Source organism: Heterodontus francisci, chromosome 23 (genome assembly GCF_036365525.1).
Source record: "Heterodontus francisci isolate sHetFra1 chromosome 23, sHetFra1.hap1, whole genome shotgun sequence".
Taxonomy (NCBI): Eukaryota; Metazoa; Chordata; class Chondrichthyes; order Heterodontiformes; family Heterodontidae; genus Heterodontus; species Heterodontus francisci.
In genome coordinates this window covers 69601664-69621342 of record NC_090393.1, presented here as the reverse complement: position 1 = coordinate 69621342, position 19679 = coordinate 69601664, and the positions used below count along the sequence as shown (strand labels likewise).

The 19679-nt window shown below is 45.4% G+C and overlaps 1 protein-coding gene across 6 annotated transcripts in view; it reads left to right on the top strand.

Annotated features, from left to right (window-relative positions):
• Positions 1–19679, top strand: part of si:ch211-225b11.4 (tRNA (32-2'-O)-methyltransferase regulator THADA) — a 286781-nt gene that overhangs the window by 130768 nt on the left and 136334 nt on the right. For all 6 annotated transcript variants that reach the window (XM_068055469.1, XM_068055472.1, XM_068055471.1 and 3 more), the window contains one exon: positions 9478–9644. In XM_068055469.1, the coding sequence (XP_067911570.1) occupies positions 9478–9644 (167 nt within the window). The remainder of the gene's footprint in view (positions 1–9477; positions 9645–19679) is intronic.

The following is a 19679-nucleotide window of genomic DNA, read 5'->3' as shown; positions in this document are numbered from 1 at the left end:
CAAAATGCGCCCCCACCAACACATCAACCACCTGTCCGGCTTCATTCCCCAGAATTAGGTCCAGCACTGCACCCTCCCTTGTTGGATCCTCCACATATTGAGCTAAAATGTTCTCCTGTGTACATTTTAAGAACTCCACTCCATCTAAGCCCTTAACACGATGACTATCCCAATTAATGTTGGGAAAGTTGAAATCACCTAATATAATTACCCTATTATTTTTAAACACCTCTGCAAATTGTGCACATATTTGCTCCTCAATTTCCCACTGACTATCTGGGGGTCTATAATAAACACCTAGCAATGTGGCTGTCCCTTTTTTATTCCTAAACTCTACCCATAAGGCTTCATTTGATGCCCCCTCCTCTTTTACCCCCTCCTCTGTCTGGCCTGAAGATTCTATATCCCGGGATATTGAGCTGCCAATCCTGCCCCTCCCTCAACCATGTCTCCATGATGGCTACTATATCACAATTCCACGTGTCAATCCTTGCCCTTAACTCACCCGTTGTACCTGTAATACTCCTGGCATTAAAGTAGAGGGCCATCCATCCTGGTCTTACTCCCTTGAAGCTTACTTCCGCTGTATTCCCTCTGACTTGTTTGCTTTTCTGTGTTTAACTGTGTCCCTATTCTGCTAGGAGTGTGTGTCCCCTCCCCCTGCCAAATTAGTTTAAACTCCTCCCAACAGCACTAGCAAACCCGCCAGCAAGGATGTTAGTCCCCCTCTGGTTCAGATGTAGACCGTTCCTCTTATACAGGTCCCACCTTCCCCAGAAACAGTCTCAGTGGTCCAGGAATCTAAAACCCTCCCTCCTGTACCAACTCTTAAGCAACGCATTCATCTGTGCTATTCTCCTATTTCTATACTCGCGAGCACGTGGCACTGGGAGTAATCCAGAGATTACAACCCGAGAGGTCCTGCTTTTTAGTCTACTGCCTAACTCCCTGAATTCTTGATGCAAGACCTCATCCCTCTTTCTACTTATGTCATTGGTACCAACATGTACCATGACCTCTGCCTTATCACCCTCCCCCTTCAGGATGCCCTGCAGCTGTTCAGTGACATCCAGGACCCTGGCACCAGGGAGGCAACACACGATCCCGGAGTCACGTTGACGGCCACAGTAGTGCCTACCTGTTCCCCTAACCATAGAATCCCCTATTACTATTGCTCTTCCTCTCTTTCCCCCTTCCTGTGCAGACAGGCTGCTTGTGGTGCGAGAAGCTTGGCTCTGTCCGCACTCCCTGGAGGAACCAGCCTCATCAGCCTCCAAAACGGAATACCGATTTGCAAGCGGGACCCCAGGGGACTCCTGAACTACCTGCCTGATTCTCTTGGACTGCCTGGTGGTCACCCATTCCCTTCCTTCCTCAAGTCCCTTCAGCTGCGGTGTGACCACCTCTCTATACGTGCTATCCACGATGCTCTCAGACTCGTGGATGCTCCACAGTGTTTCTCCGTGACCTTGTCCTATCAATACCTTCTCTTTTGTTATCTCTTGCCCCACCCCCTACTTTACTTGCTTAAAATCTTTTACATTTTTAATATTTGTCAGTTCTGAAGAAGGGTCACTGACCTGAAACGTTAACTCTGCTTCTCTCTCCACAGATGCTGCGAGACCTGTTGAGTATTTCCAGCATTTCTTCTTTTTATTTGTGGACATTGGAAAAGGAGGTTGGCCAAAAGGGAGTAGAGGAGGAGGGGATTCGTAATGTGATAGTTGTGGTGGGTTCAATAATTAGGGGGTGGATCTCATCTTTTATAAGCAGGATCAAGAGTCCCATAGGGTATGCTGCCTTCTTGGTGCCCGGGTGAGGGACATTTCAAATTGGTTTGAAAGTATATTGGAGAGGGAGGGGAGGATCCAGTCATTGGGATCAACAACATTGGGAAGAGTAGACAAGAGGCCCTATTTGGAGACTACCAAGAACTAGGAGCTAAATTAACGGACAGGACCTTGAGGGTTATAATCTGTGGATTATGACCTGAGCCATGTGCAAATTGGCATAGGAATAAGCAGGTTCGGGAAGTGAACACGTGGTTGACGGAGTGGTGTGGGAAAGAGGGATTCCATTTCATGGGACACTGGCGCCAGGACTGGGATAGGAAGGAATGGTCTTCACCTGAGCTGGGCTGGGACCTGAGTCCTAGCAGAAAGGATAATAGGACAGTCACAAGGACTTTAAACTACTAAATGGAGGCAGTCTCCGGTGCAAAAGGTAGCATAGATAATGCTTCAAGAAAAACAAGAGGGAAGAGAGTAGAGTAACAATCAGAAATTATGTTTTAGGGTGTCACAGGTAAAGGCAAAACTAAAAGATAGAAAGTAATTAAATCAAGGGACAAAAGTTAGGAAATGTGAGAGAAAAACATTAGAACAGAACCACAGGTTAGGGTGTGTGACCCAAACTCATGGAGTATAAGGACCAAATTGAATGAATGGCAGGCACAGATTACAGGGTGTGAAATGGCAGCCACTACTGAGACACACCTGCAAGACGGTCAGGACTGGGAACTAAATATACCAGGTTATAAGATCTGCAGGAAAGATGGGGAAAATGGTAGATAGGACGGAGTAGCCTGAATGATAAAAGATAAAATCTTTTCAATGGTTGGAGAGGAAATAATGAGAGCTAAACAGGCAGTGGATACTTTATGACTAGAATTAAGAATTAGAAAACTATCTAAGACTGTCCTGCTCATTGTGTATCGGCCCCTGGGTAGCAGGTGGATTGTATAAATGGAGAGATTAGACTAACATGTAGCAAAGGCAGAGTGGCTTTTTAAGCTGAGGTTTTAACTTTCATATAAATAAAAGCAAAATACTGCAGACACTGATGTCTTTCACCACACCATTAACACACTCCCTTTGCCTTTGCCCTTGCCCATGACCTCGTTGTCAGTTAATCTCTCCTGCCCTCTGTCCTATCACACACCTTCCCTTTTGTTCTCTTCTCCCCACCCCCCCACCCTCGCTTCACTTGCTTAAGACATAGCAGCATCGAAAATAGGAGCAGGAGTAGGCCTTTCAGCCCTTCGAGCCTGCACCGCCATTCAATACAATCATGGCTGATTGTCCAAACTCAGTATCCTTCCTTAGATAAGGAGACCAAAACTGCACACAATACTCCAGATGTGGTCTTATCAAGGCATTGTATAATTGCACTTGTATAATTGTCCTTGCTCCTGTACTCGAATCCTCTCGCTATGAAGGTCAACATATCTTTTGCCTTTTTAACTGCCCGCTGCACCTGCATGCTTACTTTCAGCAACTTGTGCACAAGGACATCCAGGTCTCGCTGTACCTCCCCCTTTCCCAATCTGTCACCATTCAGATAATCATCTGCCTTTCTCACATTTATCCATATTATACTGCATCTGCCATGTATTTGCCCACTCACTCAACCTGTCCAAATCACACTGGAGCTTCTCTGCATCCTCCTCACAGCTCACACTCCCACCCAGCTTTGTGTCATCTGCAAACTTGGACATATTCCATTTAATTCCCTCATCTATATCATTAATATATATTGTGAATAGCCGGGGTCCTAACACTGATCCCTGCGGTAACCCACTAGTCACTGCCTGCCATTCGGAAAAAGAGCTATTTATTCCTACTCTTTGTTTTCTGTCTGCCAACCAGTTCTCTATCCATGTCAGTACCTTACCCCCAATCCTTTAATTTTGCACGCTTATGTCTTATGTGGGACCTTATCGAAAGCCATCTGAAAGTCCAAATACACCACATCCACTGGTTCTCCCTTATCTATTCTGCTAGTTACATCCTCAGAACATTCCAGTAGATTTGTCAAGCACGTTTCCTGTTCGTAAATCCATGTTGACTTTGTCTGATCCTGTCATTGTTTTCCAAGTGCTCTGCTGTTACATCCTTCCCACGACTGATGTCAGGCTAACCAGTCTGTAATTCCCTGTTTTCTCTCTGCCTCCTTTTTTAAATAGTGGGATTACATTAGCTACCCTCCAATCTGTTGGAACTGTTCCAAAGTCAACAGAATTTAGAAAAATAACCAGCAATGCATCTACTTACGTACTGTGGGCTGTAGTTTATCAGGCCCGGGGGATTTATCGGCCTTCAATCCCATCAATTTCCCTAACACCATTTAAGACCTATTACATTTCTAACCTTTGCCAGTTCTGATGAAAGGTCACTAACTTGAAACGTTAACTCTGCTTCTCTCTCCACAGATGCTGCCAGACCTGCTGAGTATTTCCAGCACTTTATGTCTTTATTGAACTTTCATATAGATTGGGATAAGCAAACAAGCTTATGTCTGAAAGGAGTGAATTTCTTGAGTATGTTCAGGATAGTTTTCTGCAAGAGTATGTCCAGGAATCAACAAGCGGTGAGCCAAATAGTTTTAGTAATGAATAATGAGACAGGTTTAGTTTACAGCCTAATGGTGTGTTAACATTTAATGTTTGAAAAGGAGAAAGGCAAAACAGCTGAGATTCTAGATTTAAGTAAGGCTGACTTCAGTGGGATGAGACAGAGACTGTCCACAGTAAACTGGACAAATCTGTTAATCGGTAAAATGACAGTGAGAAATATTTGAAAAGGAATTTAACGTGATACAGAACCAGTTTATATCCCAAGGGGCAGGAGGTCTACTTGCCAAAAAATAGCAATGGATGACTGAAGAGGTAAGTGACAACATAAAACTAAAAGAAAAAGCACACGATAATGCAAAAAATAATGCAGATGGTGGCAAATGGGAGAGAGACAAAAAGCAGCAAAGGTTGCAAACCAGATAGCAAAAGCTATAAAAAGGGAGTATGAAACGAAACTAGAAAGGGATACTGAAATTAACACAAAAACATTTGCAATTATATTGGGAAAAAAGTGTGATCAGGAGCAAAACTGATGGCAATGATATTGTCAGTGAAGATAAGGAAATAGCAGACATGTTGCATAATTACTTTGCATCAATATTTACACAGAGGATAGCATGGTAAGCATCCTAAGGAAAGCAATATGGAATCAGGAGTAACCATAATTAACATGAGAAAATTAACAATAATGAAGAAAATAATGGCATTAAAAAATGACAAATCCCCAGGAGTAGAAGGTTTTCATCCCAGGGTTTTAAAGGAAGTAGTTGAGAACATTGCAGATGCCCTAACTATAATCGTGCAGTTGTCTTGATTCAGGAGCCATTCCTTTAGATTGGAAAATTCTGCATGTCACTTTGCTATTTAAGAAAGGTGAGAGAGCGAAACTTGGGAATTATAGACCAGTTATCTATTGTCAGGAAATTAGTGGAGTCTTTAATGAAGGATAGAGGGACAAGAGAATGCCTTGAAAATTCTCAGCTGATCAGAGAGAGCCAGCATTGATTTGTAAAGAGTAGGTCAGCCTGATGAACCTGATAATTCAATGTCAATGGATGATTTATAGTGATTTCCAGAACACTTATGATGAAGTCCCATGTTGAAGCTGATGGAACTAAGGGCAAATATTGACCTGGTTAGTAAATTGGCTGAGTGGCAGGAGATGGAGAGGTCCTCTAATTGGCAGTATGTGACTAGTGGCGTTGCACAGGGATCTGTATTGGAGCCTCAACTGTTCACTGTATGCATTAATGACTTAGATGATGGATAGAGAAGCAAGTTTGTCATTGACTGAAAGATAAGCAGAATTGTAAGCAGTGTAGATGGAGCCACAAACTTAGAAAGAGATATTGATGAGTGTGTGAATGGTCAAAACTGTAGCAAATGGATTTCATTGTCAGCAAGTGTGAGGTCATCCACTTTAGAACTAAAAAGAGTATATCAGAGTACTTTCTAAATGGTGAAAGGTTAAAAGTAGTGAAGGTGCAGCGAACCTTCAGGATCCAGGTACATAGATCATTAAAATGTCCTGAACAGGTGCAGAAAATAATCAAAAAGGCTCATGGAATGTTGGTCTTTATATCTAGAGGACTGGAATACAAGGTGGTAGAAGTTATACTTAAACTGCACAAAGCCCTGGTTAAGCCACACCTGCAGTACTACGAGCAGCTCTGGGCACCACACCTTAGGAAGGATATATTGGGCTCGGAATAAGTAGGTTTACTAGAATGAAACCTGGACTCCAAGTGTTAATTGACCAAGGGAGATTACACAAACCAGAGTTGATTAGAATCCAGGACTGGCATGTTCCTGTGAGGAAGAAGGATAAGTTTGGCAAGTTTCGGGAACCTTGGATAACAAGGGATATTGTGAACCTAGTCAAGAAGAAAAAGGAAGCATTCGTAAGGGCTGGAAGGCTGGGAACAGACGAAGCCCTTGAGGAATATAAAGAAAGTAGGAAGGAACTTAAGCAAGGAGTCAGGAGGGCTAAAAGGAGTCATGAAAAGTCATTGGCAAACAGGATTAAGGAGAATCCCAAGGCTTTTTATATGTTTATAAAGAGCAAGAGGGTAACCAGGGAAAGGGTTGACCCAATCAAGGACAGAGAAGGGAATCTATGCGTGGAGCCAGAGGAAATGGGCGAGGTACTAAATGAGTACTTTGCATCAGTATTCACCAAAAAGAAGGACTTAGTGGATGATGAGTCTAGGGAAGGGAGTGTAGATAGTCTAGGTCATGTTGTTATCAAAAAAGAGGTGGTGTTGGGCGTCTTGAAAAACATTAAGGTAGATAGGTCCCCAGGGCCTGATGGGATCTACCCCAGAATACTGAGGGAGGCAAGGGAGGAAATTGCTGGGGCCTTGACAGAAATTTTTGTATCCTCATTGGCCACAGGTGAGGTCCCAGAGGACTGGAGAAGAGCCAATGTTGTGTATGTGAATGTGCGGAGAGTGGTAAATAAGATGGTGAGTTTCAGGCACAGATAACCACGTTGGAAGTATGATGTGATAACGGAGACCTGGCTCAAAGAAGGTAGGACTGGCTACTAAATATTCCTGGATACAAGGTTTTCAGGAAAGATAGGAAAGGAAGGAAAGGGTGAGGGCTGGCAGTTTTGATTAAAGAGAACATTGCAGTGCTGGAGAGGGAGGATGCCCCAAATGGTTCAAGGACAAAATCTATTTGGCAGTAGCTGAGGAGCAAAACATCTGCAGTTACATTGCTTTGTAGGCCACCAACTAGAGGGAAAGATGTAGAGGGACAAACTTGCAAGGAAATTAGAGAGATGCAAGTATTAGAGTTGTTATAATGGGGGGACTTTAATTATCAGAATATAGACTGGGATTGTAGTAGTGTAAAGGACAAAGAGGGGCAAGAGTTCCTCGAGGGTGTTCAGGAAAATTTTCTACAGTATATTTCCAGTCCAACAATAAAGGAGGCACTAATGGACCTGGTTCTTGGGAATGAGGTGGGACAAGTGCTGTATCTGTTGAGAGAGGACCAGAGTTAACATTTTCAGGTCCATGACCTTTCATCAGAACTATTATGACTGATCTCCTGTAGCCTGTTACTGTCCTCCTCATTGTTAACTACACGGCACAGAATTAAGATCGATTCAGTACTATAAGTCATGCCAGATGTGTAAAACGAACATCAAAATAGCAAAAGAAATTAGATTTAAATGCGTTAAGAGAAGTGAAGAATAATAATAGAAGGTTTTTTCAATATATTGAGAGATAAAAACGAGCATTGCAGTGGGTCCCCTGGAAGTGAATATAGCAACTGATGCTATATAGGCAACCAGCGCCCTGCCCTCCCTCAACCTCTCCCAACCATCCCACCTACTGCAACTGTATCTCCCCCACTTCCAACCACATTGACCGGCCCACTGTGTCCCCCACTTCCAACCCCACTCATACACCCATAGAATCATAGAAAAGTTATGGCACAGATAGAGGCCATTCAGCCTATTGTGTTTGCTCCAGTTGAAAAAAAAAGCCACCCATTCTAATCCCACCTTCCAGTACCTGGTCCGTAGCCTTGCAGTTTACAGCATTTTAGGTGCAGGTCCAGGTACCTTTTAAGTGTGTTGAGAGTTTCTGCCTCCACCACTGATCCAGGCAGTGAATTTCAGACACCCACCACCCTCTGGGTGAAAAAGCTTTTCCTCCTGTCGCCTCTAACCCTTTGACCAATCACCTTAGATCTGTGCCCCCTGGTAACTGACCTCTCCACCAGGTCCTTCCCGTCTATTCTATCTAGTCCCCTCATAATTTTGTACACCTCAATTAAGTCACCCCTCAGCCTTCTCTATTCTAAGGAAAACAACCCTAACCTATCCAATCTTTCCTCATAGCTGCAGTTTTCCAGCCCTGGTAACATTCTTGTAAATCTCTCCTATACTCTCTCCAGAGCAATTATGTCCTTCCTGTAATGTGGTGACCAGAACTGTACGCAATAATCCAGTTGTCGCCTAACCAGCGTTTTACATAGTTCCAGCATTATATCTCTGTTTTTGTATTCTGTACCTCGGCCAATAAAGGAAAGCATTCCATATGCCTTCTTCACCACTCTATCTACCTGTCCTGCCACCTTCAGGGACCTGTGTACATGCACTCCAAGGTTTCTCACTTCCTCTACACCTCTCAATATCCTCCCATGTATTGTGTATTCCCTTGCTTTGTTTGCTCTCCCCAAATGCATTGTCTCACACTTCTCTGGATTGAATTCCATTTGCCACTTTTCTGCCCTTTCAACCAAACCATTGATATCATTCTGGAGTCTACAGCTATCCTCTTCACTATCAACTACACAGTCAATTTTTGTGTCATCTGCAAATTTTCCAATCATGCTTCCCACATTTAAGTCCAAATCATTAATATATACTACAAACAGCAAGGGACCCAACACTGAGCCCTGTGGAACACCACTGGAAACCCCTTTCCATTCGCAAGAACATCCGTCGACCATTACCCTTTGTTTCCTGTTACTGAGCCAATTTTGGATCCAATTTGCCACATTCCCCTGTATCCTATGGACTTTCACTGTTCTGATCAGTCCGCTATGTGGGGCCTTGTCAAATGCCTTACCAAAATACTCCAGTTGTGGCCTAACCACATCGACTTCTCTGCCCTCATCAATTCTCCTTCTTACTTACTCAAAAAATATCAATTAAGTTGGTAAGATACGACCTTCCCTTAACAAATCCATGCTGACTATCTCTGATTAATCCGTGCCTTTCTAAGTGACAGTTTATCCTACCCACCGTGTTCCCCCACTTCCAACCCCACTCACTCACCCAGCATTACTCTCCACTTTGAACGCCACCCACTGGATTCCTTCCCCACCCCAACTAACCGCCTCAACCCAACCCCACCACCATCCACCCACGTTATCTCCACACCATCTCAACCACCCACCCACCATATCCCCAAGCCAATCCCCATTCTCAGTGAGTTGAGCCACCTTGCCCTGTGAGAGAGGCAGCAATGTCTTCAATTAACATTTAACCATTGCTTCCTGTGAGTGGACATATCTTTGCTGATTGTTTTTTGCAGACAGTGTGTCAGTATGTCAGAGAGCCTGTACCTTTTTACCTTATACTTTCCTTTGTGTCCTTCTAGATCCGATGTCTCAGTTCTGCAGGGTATTGCTGCTCAGGGGGATGCGCCTGTCGAGGCATGGTCCCATCCCTTGAACTTTGTAGTCTATTTACATCAGCTGTTGGAGGAGCATTACAAAGCGGCTCAGGTGGATCTGCTGCAGGCCGCAGGTACCAAGCCAATGCATGGTAAGGAGCTGCCTGGCATTCACCATTTACCCTGGGGGCAAGGCCTGTCCATTACTGGGGTCAGGGTGCAAGGAGTGATCTGTGAAGCCTTGACCTGCTGGTTGCTTCACTACTGGCCATATGCTGCCCCTGAGTGTTAGTGGCATGATTATTAGGAACATTAATTCCTTCCACCTTCCTCATCTTCGTTACTTAGACTGATGATATCAACAGTGGTTACTGACTGTAACATTTTCAGAGTTTTATCAACTTGGCTTGGAGAGGACTTGATTTAATTTATTTTGAAATTGGCATGATATTAGATTCAGTAGATGAAGTGTTACTCTTTCAGTGAACATTTAAAGACCTGCAGTCACTGGCTGATGGAAGTTGGGAAGGGAGATGGGACAGGCACTAAAAGTGTCAACATGGAGACAATGGAGAGTCAGTACAGCAGTTCACACCCTGAAGCCTGATGTCTCACAAGATTCTCCAGATGGGTACTGGTGAAATAGACAATACAGTTAATTAATATCTGGACTCCATGGGTTAAGTTATGAGGTGAGATTACACAAACTAAGGTTTGTATTCCATGGGCTTTAGAAGGGCAAGGGGCGATTTGATCGAAGTTTTCAAAATGCAGAGCAAAGTGAGCATGAGCGTCAGGGAGCGAGGGAAAAAAGTTAAAGTGACGTCAGCACAAGTGAAGGTACTGATTGGTGAGTAGCAGCTGAGTTTTTTTTTATACAAGTCTTTAATTTATTTCTGTTAAGTTTAGTTAGTCTAATAAATGGAGGCATGGCACGAAACCTCAGTCCCATGGAGTACACATCCTGTTCCATGTGGGAACTCCAGGACTATTCTCATGTCCTGGACAAACATGTGCAGGAGGTGCCATCAGCTGGAGCAGATTAAGCTCCGTGTTTTGGAGCTTGAGCAGCAGGTGAAGTCACTACAGTGCATCCGCAAGACTGAGTGTTTCATGGATAGCTCGTTTCTGGATGTTGTCACCAGGCAGCTGAAGGGTCTGCAGGCATAGAGAGAATTATTTTTTATTAATTTCATGGGATGTGAGCAATACTGGCAAGGCCAACATTTGTTGCCCATCCCGAATTTCCCTTGAGAAGGTGGTGGTGAGCTGCCTTCTTGAATCATTGCAGTCCATCTGGTGCGGTTACACGCACAGTGCTGTTAGTGAGAGAGTTCCAGGATTTTGACCCAATGACAGTGAAGGAACGGCGATATAATTCCAAGTCAGGATGGTGTGTGACTTGGAGAGGACTTGCAGTTGGTGGTGTTCCCATGTGTCTACTGCCCTGTCCTTCTAGGTAGAAGAGATTGCCGATTTAGAAGGTGCTGTTGAAGGAGGCGTGGTGAGTTGCTGCAGTGCACCTTGTGCTGCCATTGTGCATTGGTGGTGGAGGGTGTGTTTAAGGTTGTGGATGGGGTGCAGATCAAGTGGGCTGCTTTGTTCTGAATGGTGTTGAGCTTCTTGAGTATTGTTGGCGCTGCACTCATCCAGGCAAGTGGAGAGTATTCCGTCACACTCCTGACGTAGATGGTGGACAGGCACTGGGGAGTCAGGAGGTGAGTTACTCACTGCAGAATTCCTAGCCTTTGACCTGCTCTTAAAGCCACAGTATTTATATGGCTGCTCCAGTTCAGTTTCTGGTCAATGGTGACACCCGGGATGTCGTTAGTGGGGGATTCAGCGATGGTAATATTGTTGAATATCATGGGGAGATGGTTAGCGAACAGCGAACATCCCCACTTCTGACCTTAAGGTGGAGAGAAGGTCATTGATGAAGCACCTGAAGATGGTTGGGCCTAGGACACTACCGTGAGGAATTCCTGCAGTAATGTCCTGGGACTAAGATGATTGACCTCCAACAACCAAAACCATCTTCCTTTGTTCTAGGAATGACTCCAACCTGTGGAGAGTTTCCCCCGCACCCAATTCCCATTGACTCAGTTTGGCTAGGGCTCCTTGATGTCACACTTGGTCAAATGCTGCTTTGATATCAAGGGCAGTCACTTTCACCTCACCTCTTCAGTTCAGTTCTTTTGTCCATGCTTGGACCAAGGCAGTAATGAGGTCTGTTAGCCTAGTGGCCCTGGCAGAAACCAAACTGACCATTGGTGAGCCACTTGTTGCTATTTAAGTATCACTTGATAGCACTGTCAATGACACCTTCCAACACTTTGCTGATGATCAAGGGTAGACTGATGGGGCAGTAATTGTCCTGATTGTATTTGTACTGCTTTTTATGGACATGACATACCTGGGCAATTTTCCACATTGTAGCTGTACTGAAACAGCTTGTCTAGAGGTGCAGGTAGTTCTGGAGCACAGGTCTTCAGTACTATTGCTGGAATGTTGTCAGTATCCAGTGCTTTCAGCCATTTCTTGATATCACGTGGAGTGAATCAAATTGGCTGAAGACTGGCATCTGTGATGCTGGAGACTTCAGGAGGAGGCCGCGATGGATCATCCACTTGGCACTTCTGACTGAAGATTGTTGCAAATGCTTCAGCCTTTCCTTTGGAATGATGTGCTGGGCTGTTCCATCACTGAGGATGGGGATGTTTGTGGAGCTTCCTCTTCGGTTAGTTGTTTAGTTATCCACCACCATTCATGACTGGATGTGGCAGGACCGCAGAGCTTTTTTCTGATCCATTATTTGTGGGATCGCTTAGCTGTCCATCACATGCTGCTTCCACTGATTGATACACAAGTAGTTCTGGAATGTAGATTCACCAGGCTGATACCTTATTTTTAGGTTTTCCTGGCATGTCCTCCTGCACTCTTCCGTGAACCAGGGTTGATCCTTTGGCTTAATGGTAATGGTAGAGTGAGGGTCATGATGTTACAGATTGTGGTTGAATCCAATTCTGCTGCTGCTGATGGTCCACCGAACCTCATGGATGCTCAGTTTTGAGCTGCCAGATCTGTTCTGAATCTATCCCATTTAGCACAGTGGTAGTGCCACACAACACGATGGAGGGTATGCTCTTTGTGAAAACAGGATTTCGTTTTTGAAAGGACTGTGTGGTGGTCATTCCTACCAATACCATCATGGACAGATGCATCTGCGACAGGTAGATTGGTGAGGACGAGGTCAAGTAGTTATTCCCTCTTGTTTGTTCCCTCACCACCTGCCGCAGGCCCAGTCTAGCAGCTATGTCCTGCAGGACTCAGCCAGCTCGGTTAGTTTTTTTTTTATTGATTCATGGGATGTGGGCATCGCTGACCAGGCCAGCATTTTATTGCCCATCCCTAATTGCCCTTGAGAAGGTGGTGGTGAGCTGCCTTCTTGAACTCCTGCAGTCCATGTGGGGTAGGTACACCCACAATGCTGTTAGGAAGGGAGTTCCAGGATTTTGACCCAGCGACAGTGAAGGAACAGCGATCTAGTTCCAAGTCAAGATGGTGTGTGACTTGGAGGGGAGCTTGCAGGTGGTGATGTTCCCATGTATTTGCTGCCCTTGTCCTTCTAGTTGGTAGAGGTTGCAGGCTGGAAAGGTGCTGTCGAAGGAGCCTTGGTGCGTTGCTGCAGTGCATCTTGTAGATGGTACACACTGCTGCCACTGTGCGTCAGTGGTGAAGAGAGTGAATGTTTGTAGATGGGGTGCCAATCAAGTGGGCTGCTTTGTCCTGGATGGTGTCGAGCTTCTTGAGTGTTGTTGGAGCTGCACCCATCCAGGCAAGTGGAGAGTATTCCATCACACTCCTGACTTGTGCCTTGTAGATGGTGAGGAGGTGAGTTACTTGCCGCAGTATTCCTAGCCTCTGACCTGCTCTTGTAGCCACGGTATTTATACGGCTACTCCAGTTCAGCTTCTGGTCAATGGTAGCCCCTAGAATGTTGATAGTGGGGGATTCAGCGATGGTAATGCCATTGAATGTCAAGGGGAGATGGTTAGATTCTCTCTTGTTGGAGATGGTCATTGCCTGGCACTTGTGTGGCACGAATGTTACTTGCCACTTATCAGCCCAAGCCTGGATATTGTCCAGGTCTTGCTGCATTTCTACACAGACTGCTTCAGTATCTGAGGAGTCACGAATGGTGCTGAACATTGTGCAATCATCAGTGAACATCCCCACTTGTAACCTTATGATTGAAGGAAGATCATTGATGAAACAGCTGAAGATGGTTGGGCCTAGGACACTATCCTGAGAAACTCCTGCAGTGATGTCCTGGAGCTCAGATGATTGACCTCCAACAATCACAACCATCTTCCTTTGCGCTAGGTATGACTCCAACCATTGGAGGGTTTTCCCCCTGATTCCCATTGACCTCAGTTTTGCTAGGGCTCCTTGATGCCATACTCGGTCAAATGCTGCCTGGATGTCAAGGGCAGTCACTCTCGCCTCACCTCTTGAGTTCAGCTCTTTTGTCCATGTTTGAACCAAGGCTGTAATGAGTTCAGGAGCTGAGTGGGCCTGGCGGAACCCAAACTGAGCGTCAGTGAGCAGGTTATTGCTAAGCAAGTGCTGCTTGATGGCACTGTTGATGACACGTTCCATCACTTTACTGATGATTGAAAGTAGGCTGATGGGGCGGGAATTTTCCACATTGCAGGGTAGATGCCAGTGTTGTAGCTGTACTGGAACAGCTTGGCTAGGGGCGTGGCAAGTTCTGGAGCACAGGTCTTCAGTATTATTGCCGGAATATTGTCAGGGCCTTCAGTATCCAGTGCCTTCAGTCGTTTCTTGATATCATGCGGAGTGAATCGAATTGGATGAAGACTGGCATCTGTGATGCTGGGGACTTCAGGAGGAGGCCGAGATGGATCATCAACTCGGCACTTCTGGCTGAAGATTGTTGCAAATGCTTCAGCCTTATCTTTTGCACATATGTGCTGGGCTCCCCCATCATTGAGAATGGGGTTATTTGTGGAGCCACCTCCTCCAGTTAGTTGTTTAATTGTCCACCACCATTCATGGCTGGATGTGGCAGGACTGCAGAGCTTAGATCTGATCCGTTGGTTATGGGATTGCTTAGGTCTGTCTATCGCATACTGCTTATGCAATTTGGCACGCAGATAATCCTGGGTTGCAGCTTCACCAGGTTGACACATCATTTTGAGGTATGCCTGGTGCTGCTCCTGGCATGCCCTCCTGCACTCTTCATTGAACCAGGGTTGGTCTCCTGGCTTGATGGTAATGGTAGAGTGGGGGATATGCCAGGCCATGAGGTTACAGATTGTTGTTGAGTAAAATGCTGCTGCTGATGGCCCACAGCGCTTCTTGGTTGCCCAGTTTTGCATTGCTGTTCGGAATCTATCCCATTTAGCATGGTGGTACTGCCACACAACATGAAGGAGGGGATCTATGCGAAGGCGGGACTTTGTCTCCACAATGACTGCGGTGGTCACGCCTACCAATACTGTCATGGGCAGATGCATCTGCGGCAGGCAGATTGGTGAGGACGAGGTCAAGTATGCTTTCCCCTCTTGTTGGTTCCCTCACCACCTGTGCTAGTAGTGGTGCTACCGAGCCACTCTTGGTGGTGGACATTGAAGTCCCCCACCCAGAGTACATTTTGTGCCTTTCCACCCTCAGTGCTTCTTCCAAATGGTGTTCAACATGGCGGAGTACTGACTGATCAGCCAAGTGGGGGGAGGTGGCAGAAGGTAGGTGGTAATCAACAGGAGGTTTCCTTGTTCATGTTTGACCTGATGCCATGAGATGTCAGGGGGTGCAGAGTCAATGTTGAGGACTCCCAGGGCAACTCCCTCCTGACTGTGTACCACTGTGCTACCACCTCTGCCCTGCCAGTGGGACAGGACCATACCCAGGAATGGTGATTCTGGTGTCTGGGACATGGGCTGTAAGCTGTGTTTCCATGAGTATTGACTGGTCTGTGGGCAGCTCTCCCAATTTTGGCACAAGCCCCCAGATATTCAGAGGACCTTGCAGGGTCAAGGGCTGGGTTTGCCATTGTTGTTTCCAGTGCCTAGGTCAATGTTGGGTGGTCCATCCAGTTTTATTCCTTTTCAACCTTTAGCGGTTTTGTACAGGCCATTTCAGAGGGAAGTTAAGAGTCAACCACGTAACTACTCTATAGTTTGTGAACCTCTGTAATTTCCTTGCATATTTGCTCCTCTATTTCTTTTCCACTAGTGGGTGGCCTATAGAATATACACAATAGAGTAATGGCACCTCTACTGTTTCTTAACTCTAACCAAATAGATTCTGTTCTTGACACCTCGAGGACAATCTCTCTCTCTCCAGCACTGTACTACCTCCTTAGTCAATACTGCTACCACGCCTCCTTTCATTCCTTCCCTATTTCTATACTCACAGGCACGTGGCACCAGGAGTAATCCAGAGATTACTACCTTTGAGGTCCTGCTTTCAAGTCTCCTTCCTAGTTCCTAAAATCTGCAAGCAGGACCTCATCCCTCTTTCTTCCCATGTGACGTTGGTACCAATATGGGCCATGACCTCTGACTGTTCACCCTTTCTCCTCAGAGCGCTCTGCAGCTGCTCAGTGACATCCTTGACTATGGCATCAGTGAGGCTACATACATCCTGGAGTCACATCTGCTTCTGCAGAAGTGCCTGTCTGTTCCCCTAACTATAGAGTCCCCGATCACTACTGCTTTCCAAATTTTCCTCCTGTCCACCCTCAGTGCCTTGGACTTGGATCAGGCTGCACTCCCTCAAGAAACATCACTCTCATCAGCAACATAAAGGACCAATGTCCTTGCGGGGTGATTTGCAAGTGCTACTTAGAGGGTGTAAACTAACATGGCAAGGAAGTGGGAACCAGTAGGCAAATTTGGAGAGAAAAACCAAGGATACGGTGAATTGGGAGAGAGATAGCATTACAGTAGGAAATAATAAGGCATTAGGTGGGGTCAGTGTAAGAGGCAATGTAACAAGGTCTAAATTAGGTTTATTGTGCATGTATATGAATGCAAGGAGTGTGGTAAATAAGGTTGGTGAGCTGCAGGTACAGATAGTTATGTGGAAATATGATATCGTGATGATAACTGAGACTTGATTCAAAAAAGAGCAGGACTGGATACTAAATATTTCTGGATACAAGGTGTTCAGGAAAGATAGGGAAGGAAGGAAAGGAGGAGGGGTAGCTGCATTGATTAAGGATAAATTACAGTGCTGGAGAGAGAGGATGTCCGAGAGGGGTCAAGGATGGAATCTATTTGGTTAGAGCTAAGAAACAATAGGGGTACCATTACACTACTGGGTGTATTCTATAGACTACCAACTAGTGAGCACGATACAGAGAAGCGCATTTGCAAGGAAATTACAGAGAGATGGTAGAATTATAGAGTTGTTATAATGGGGAACTTTAATTATCCCAATATAAACTGGGATAGTACTAGTGTAAAGGGCAGAGAGAGGGAAGAGTTTTTAAAGTATGTTCAGGAGAATTTTCTATGTCAGTTTGTTTCTAGTCCAATGAGGAAGGAGGTAATGTTGGATCTGGTTCTGGGAAATAAGATGGGTCAAGTTGGGGAGCATTTCGGGAACAGCAATCCTAGTGTTATAAGATTTAGGTTAGCTATGGAAAAGGACAAGGAGCAATCCAGTGTAAAAGTCATGATTTGGAGGAGGGTCAGTTTCAGTGGGGTGTGAACAGATCTGGTGCAGGTAAATTGGAATTAAAGGTTGGAGGCAAAACTGTGATGGAACAATGGGCTGCTTTAATACAGTCGAGGTACATTCCCATGAGGGGAAAAAGTAGGGCAATCAAAGTCCATTGATGAGGTAAGAGAAGAAGGTTGATGTGGTGGACATTAACTTCCAAAAGGCGTTTGATAAAGTGCCACATAACAGGTTTCTGGACCTGGTATTGGGGAATGAGCCCGACCAGGTAGTCGAAGTTTCAGTAGGGGAGCATTTCGGGAGCAGTGACCATAATTCCATAAGTTTTAAGGTACTTGTGGATAAGGCTAAGAGTAGTTCTCGGGTGAAGGTGCTAAATTGGGGGAAGGCTAATTATAACAATATTAGGCAGGAACTGAAGAATTTAGATTGGGGGCGGCTGTTTGAGGGTAAATCAACATCTGACATGTGGGAGTCTTTCAAACGTCAGCTGATTAGAATCCAGGACCAGCATGTTCCTGTGAGGAAGAAGGACAAGTTTGGCAAATTTCGGGAAGCTTGGATAACGTGGGATATTGTGAGCCTCGTCAAAAAGAAAAAGGAAGCATTTGTAAGGGCTGGAAGGCTAGGAACAGACGAAGCACTTGAGGAATATAAAGACAGTAGGAAGGAACTTAAGCAAGGAGTTAGGAGGGCTAAAAGGGGTCATGAAAAGTCATTGGCAAACAGGATTAAGGAAAATCCCAAGGCTTTTTATACGTATATAAAGAGCAAGAGGGTAACCAGGGTAAGGGTTGGCCCACTCAAGGACAGAGATGGGAATCTATGTGTGGAGCCAGAGGAAATGGGCGAGGTGCTAAATGAGTACTTTGCATCAGTATTCACCAAAGAGAAGGACTTGGTGGATGATGAGCCTAGGGAAGGGAGTGCAGATAGTCTCAGTCATCTCATTATCAAAAAGGAGGAGTTGTTGGGTCTCTTGCAAAGCATTAAGGTAGATAAGTCCCCAGGGCCTGATGGGATCTACCCTAGAATACTGAGGGAGGCAAGGGAGGAAATTGCTGGGGCCTTGACAGAAATCTTTGCATCCTCATTGGCTACAGGTGAGGTCCCAGAGGATTGGAGAATAGCCAATGTTGTTCCTTTGTTTAAGAAGGGTGGCAAGGATAATCCAGGAAATTATAGGCTGGTGAGCCTTACGTCAGTGGTAGGGAAACTATTAGAGAGGATTATTCGGGACAGGATTTACTCCCATTTGGAAACAAACGAACTTATTAGCGAGAGACAGCATGGTTCTGTGAAGGGGAGTTCGTGTCTTACTAATTTGATTGAGTTTTTTGAGGAAGTGACGAAGATGATTGATGAAGGAACGGCAGTGGATGTTATCTATATGGACTTTAGTAAAGCCTTTGACAAGGTCCCTCATGGCAGACTGGTACAAAAGGTGAAGTCACACGGGATCAGAGGTGAGCTGGCAAGATGGATACAGAACTGGCTCGGTCATAGAAGACAGAGGGTATCAGTGGATGGGTGCTTTTCTGAATGGAGGGATGTGACTAGTGGTGTTCCGCAGGGATCAGTGCTGGGACCTTTGCTGTTTGTAGTATATATTGATGATTTAGAGGAAAATGTAGCTGGTCTGATTAGTAACTTTGCGGACGACACAAAGGTTGGGGGAGTTGCGGATCATAAGGATTGTCAGAGGATACAGCAGGATATAGATCGGTTGGAGACTTGGGCGGAGAAATGGCAGATGGAGTTTAATCCGGACAAATGTGAGGTAATGCATTTTGGAAGATCGAATGCAGGTGGGAGGTATACAGTAAATGGCAGAACCCTTTGGACTATTGACAGGCAGAGAGATCTGGGCGTACAGGTCCACAGGTCACTGAAAGTGGCAACGCAGGTGGATAAGGTAGTCAAGAAGGCATACGGCATGCTTGCCTTCATCGATCGGGGCATAGAGTATAAAAATTGGCAAGTCATGTTGCAGCTGTACAGAACCTTAGTTAGGCCACACTTAGAATATTGCGTGCAATTCTGGTCGCCACACTACCAGAAGGACGTGGAGGCTTTGGAGAGGGTACAGAGGAGGTTTACCAGGATGTTGCCTGGTCTGGAGGGCATTAGCTATGAGGAGAGGTTGGAAAAACTCGAATTGTTTTCACTGGAACGACGGAGGTGGAGGGGCGACATGATAGAGGTTTACAAAGTTATGAGCGGCATGGACAGAGTGGATAGTCAGAAGCTTTTTCCCAGGGTGGAAGAGTCAGTTACTAGGGGACATAGGTTTAAGGTGCGAGGGGCAAAGTTTAGAGGGATGTGCGAGGCAAGTTTTTTACACAGAGGGTGGTGAGTGCCTGGATAAATTGAATCCAGTTATGTGGATAAATTGGAGAAGCTGGGGTTGTTCTCCTTGGAGAAGAGAAGATTAAGAGGAGATTTGATAGAGGTCTAGACAGAGTAGACAGGAAGAA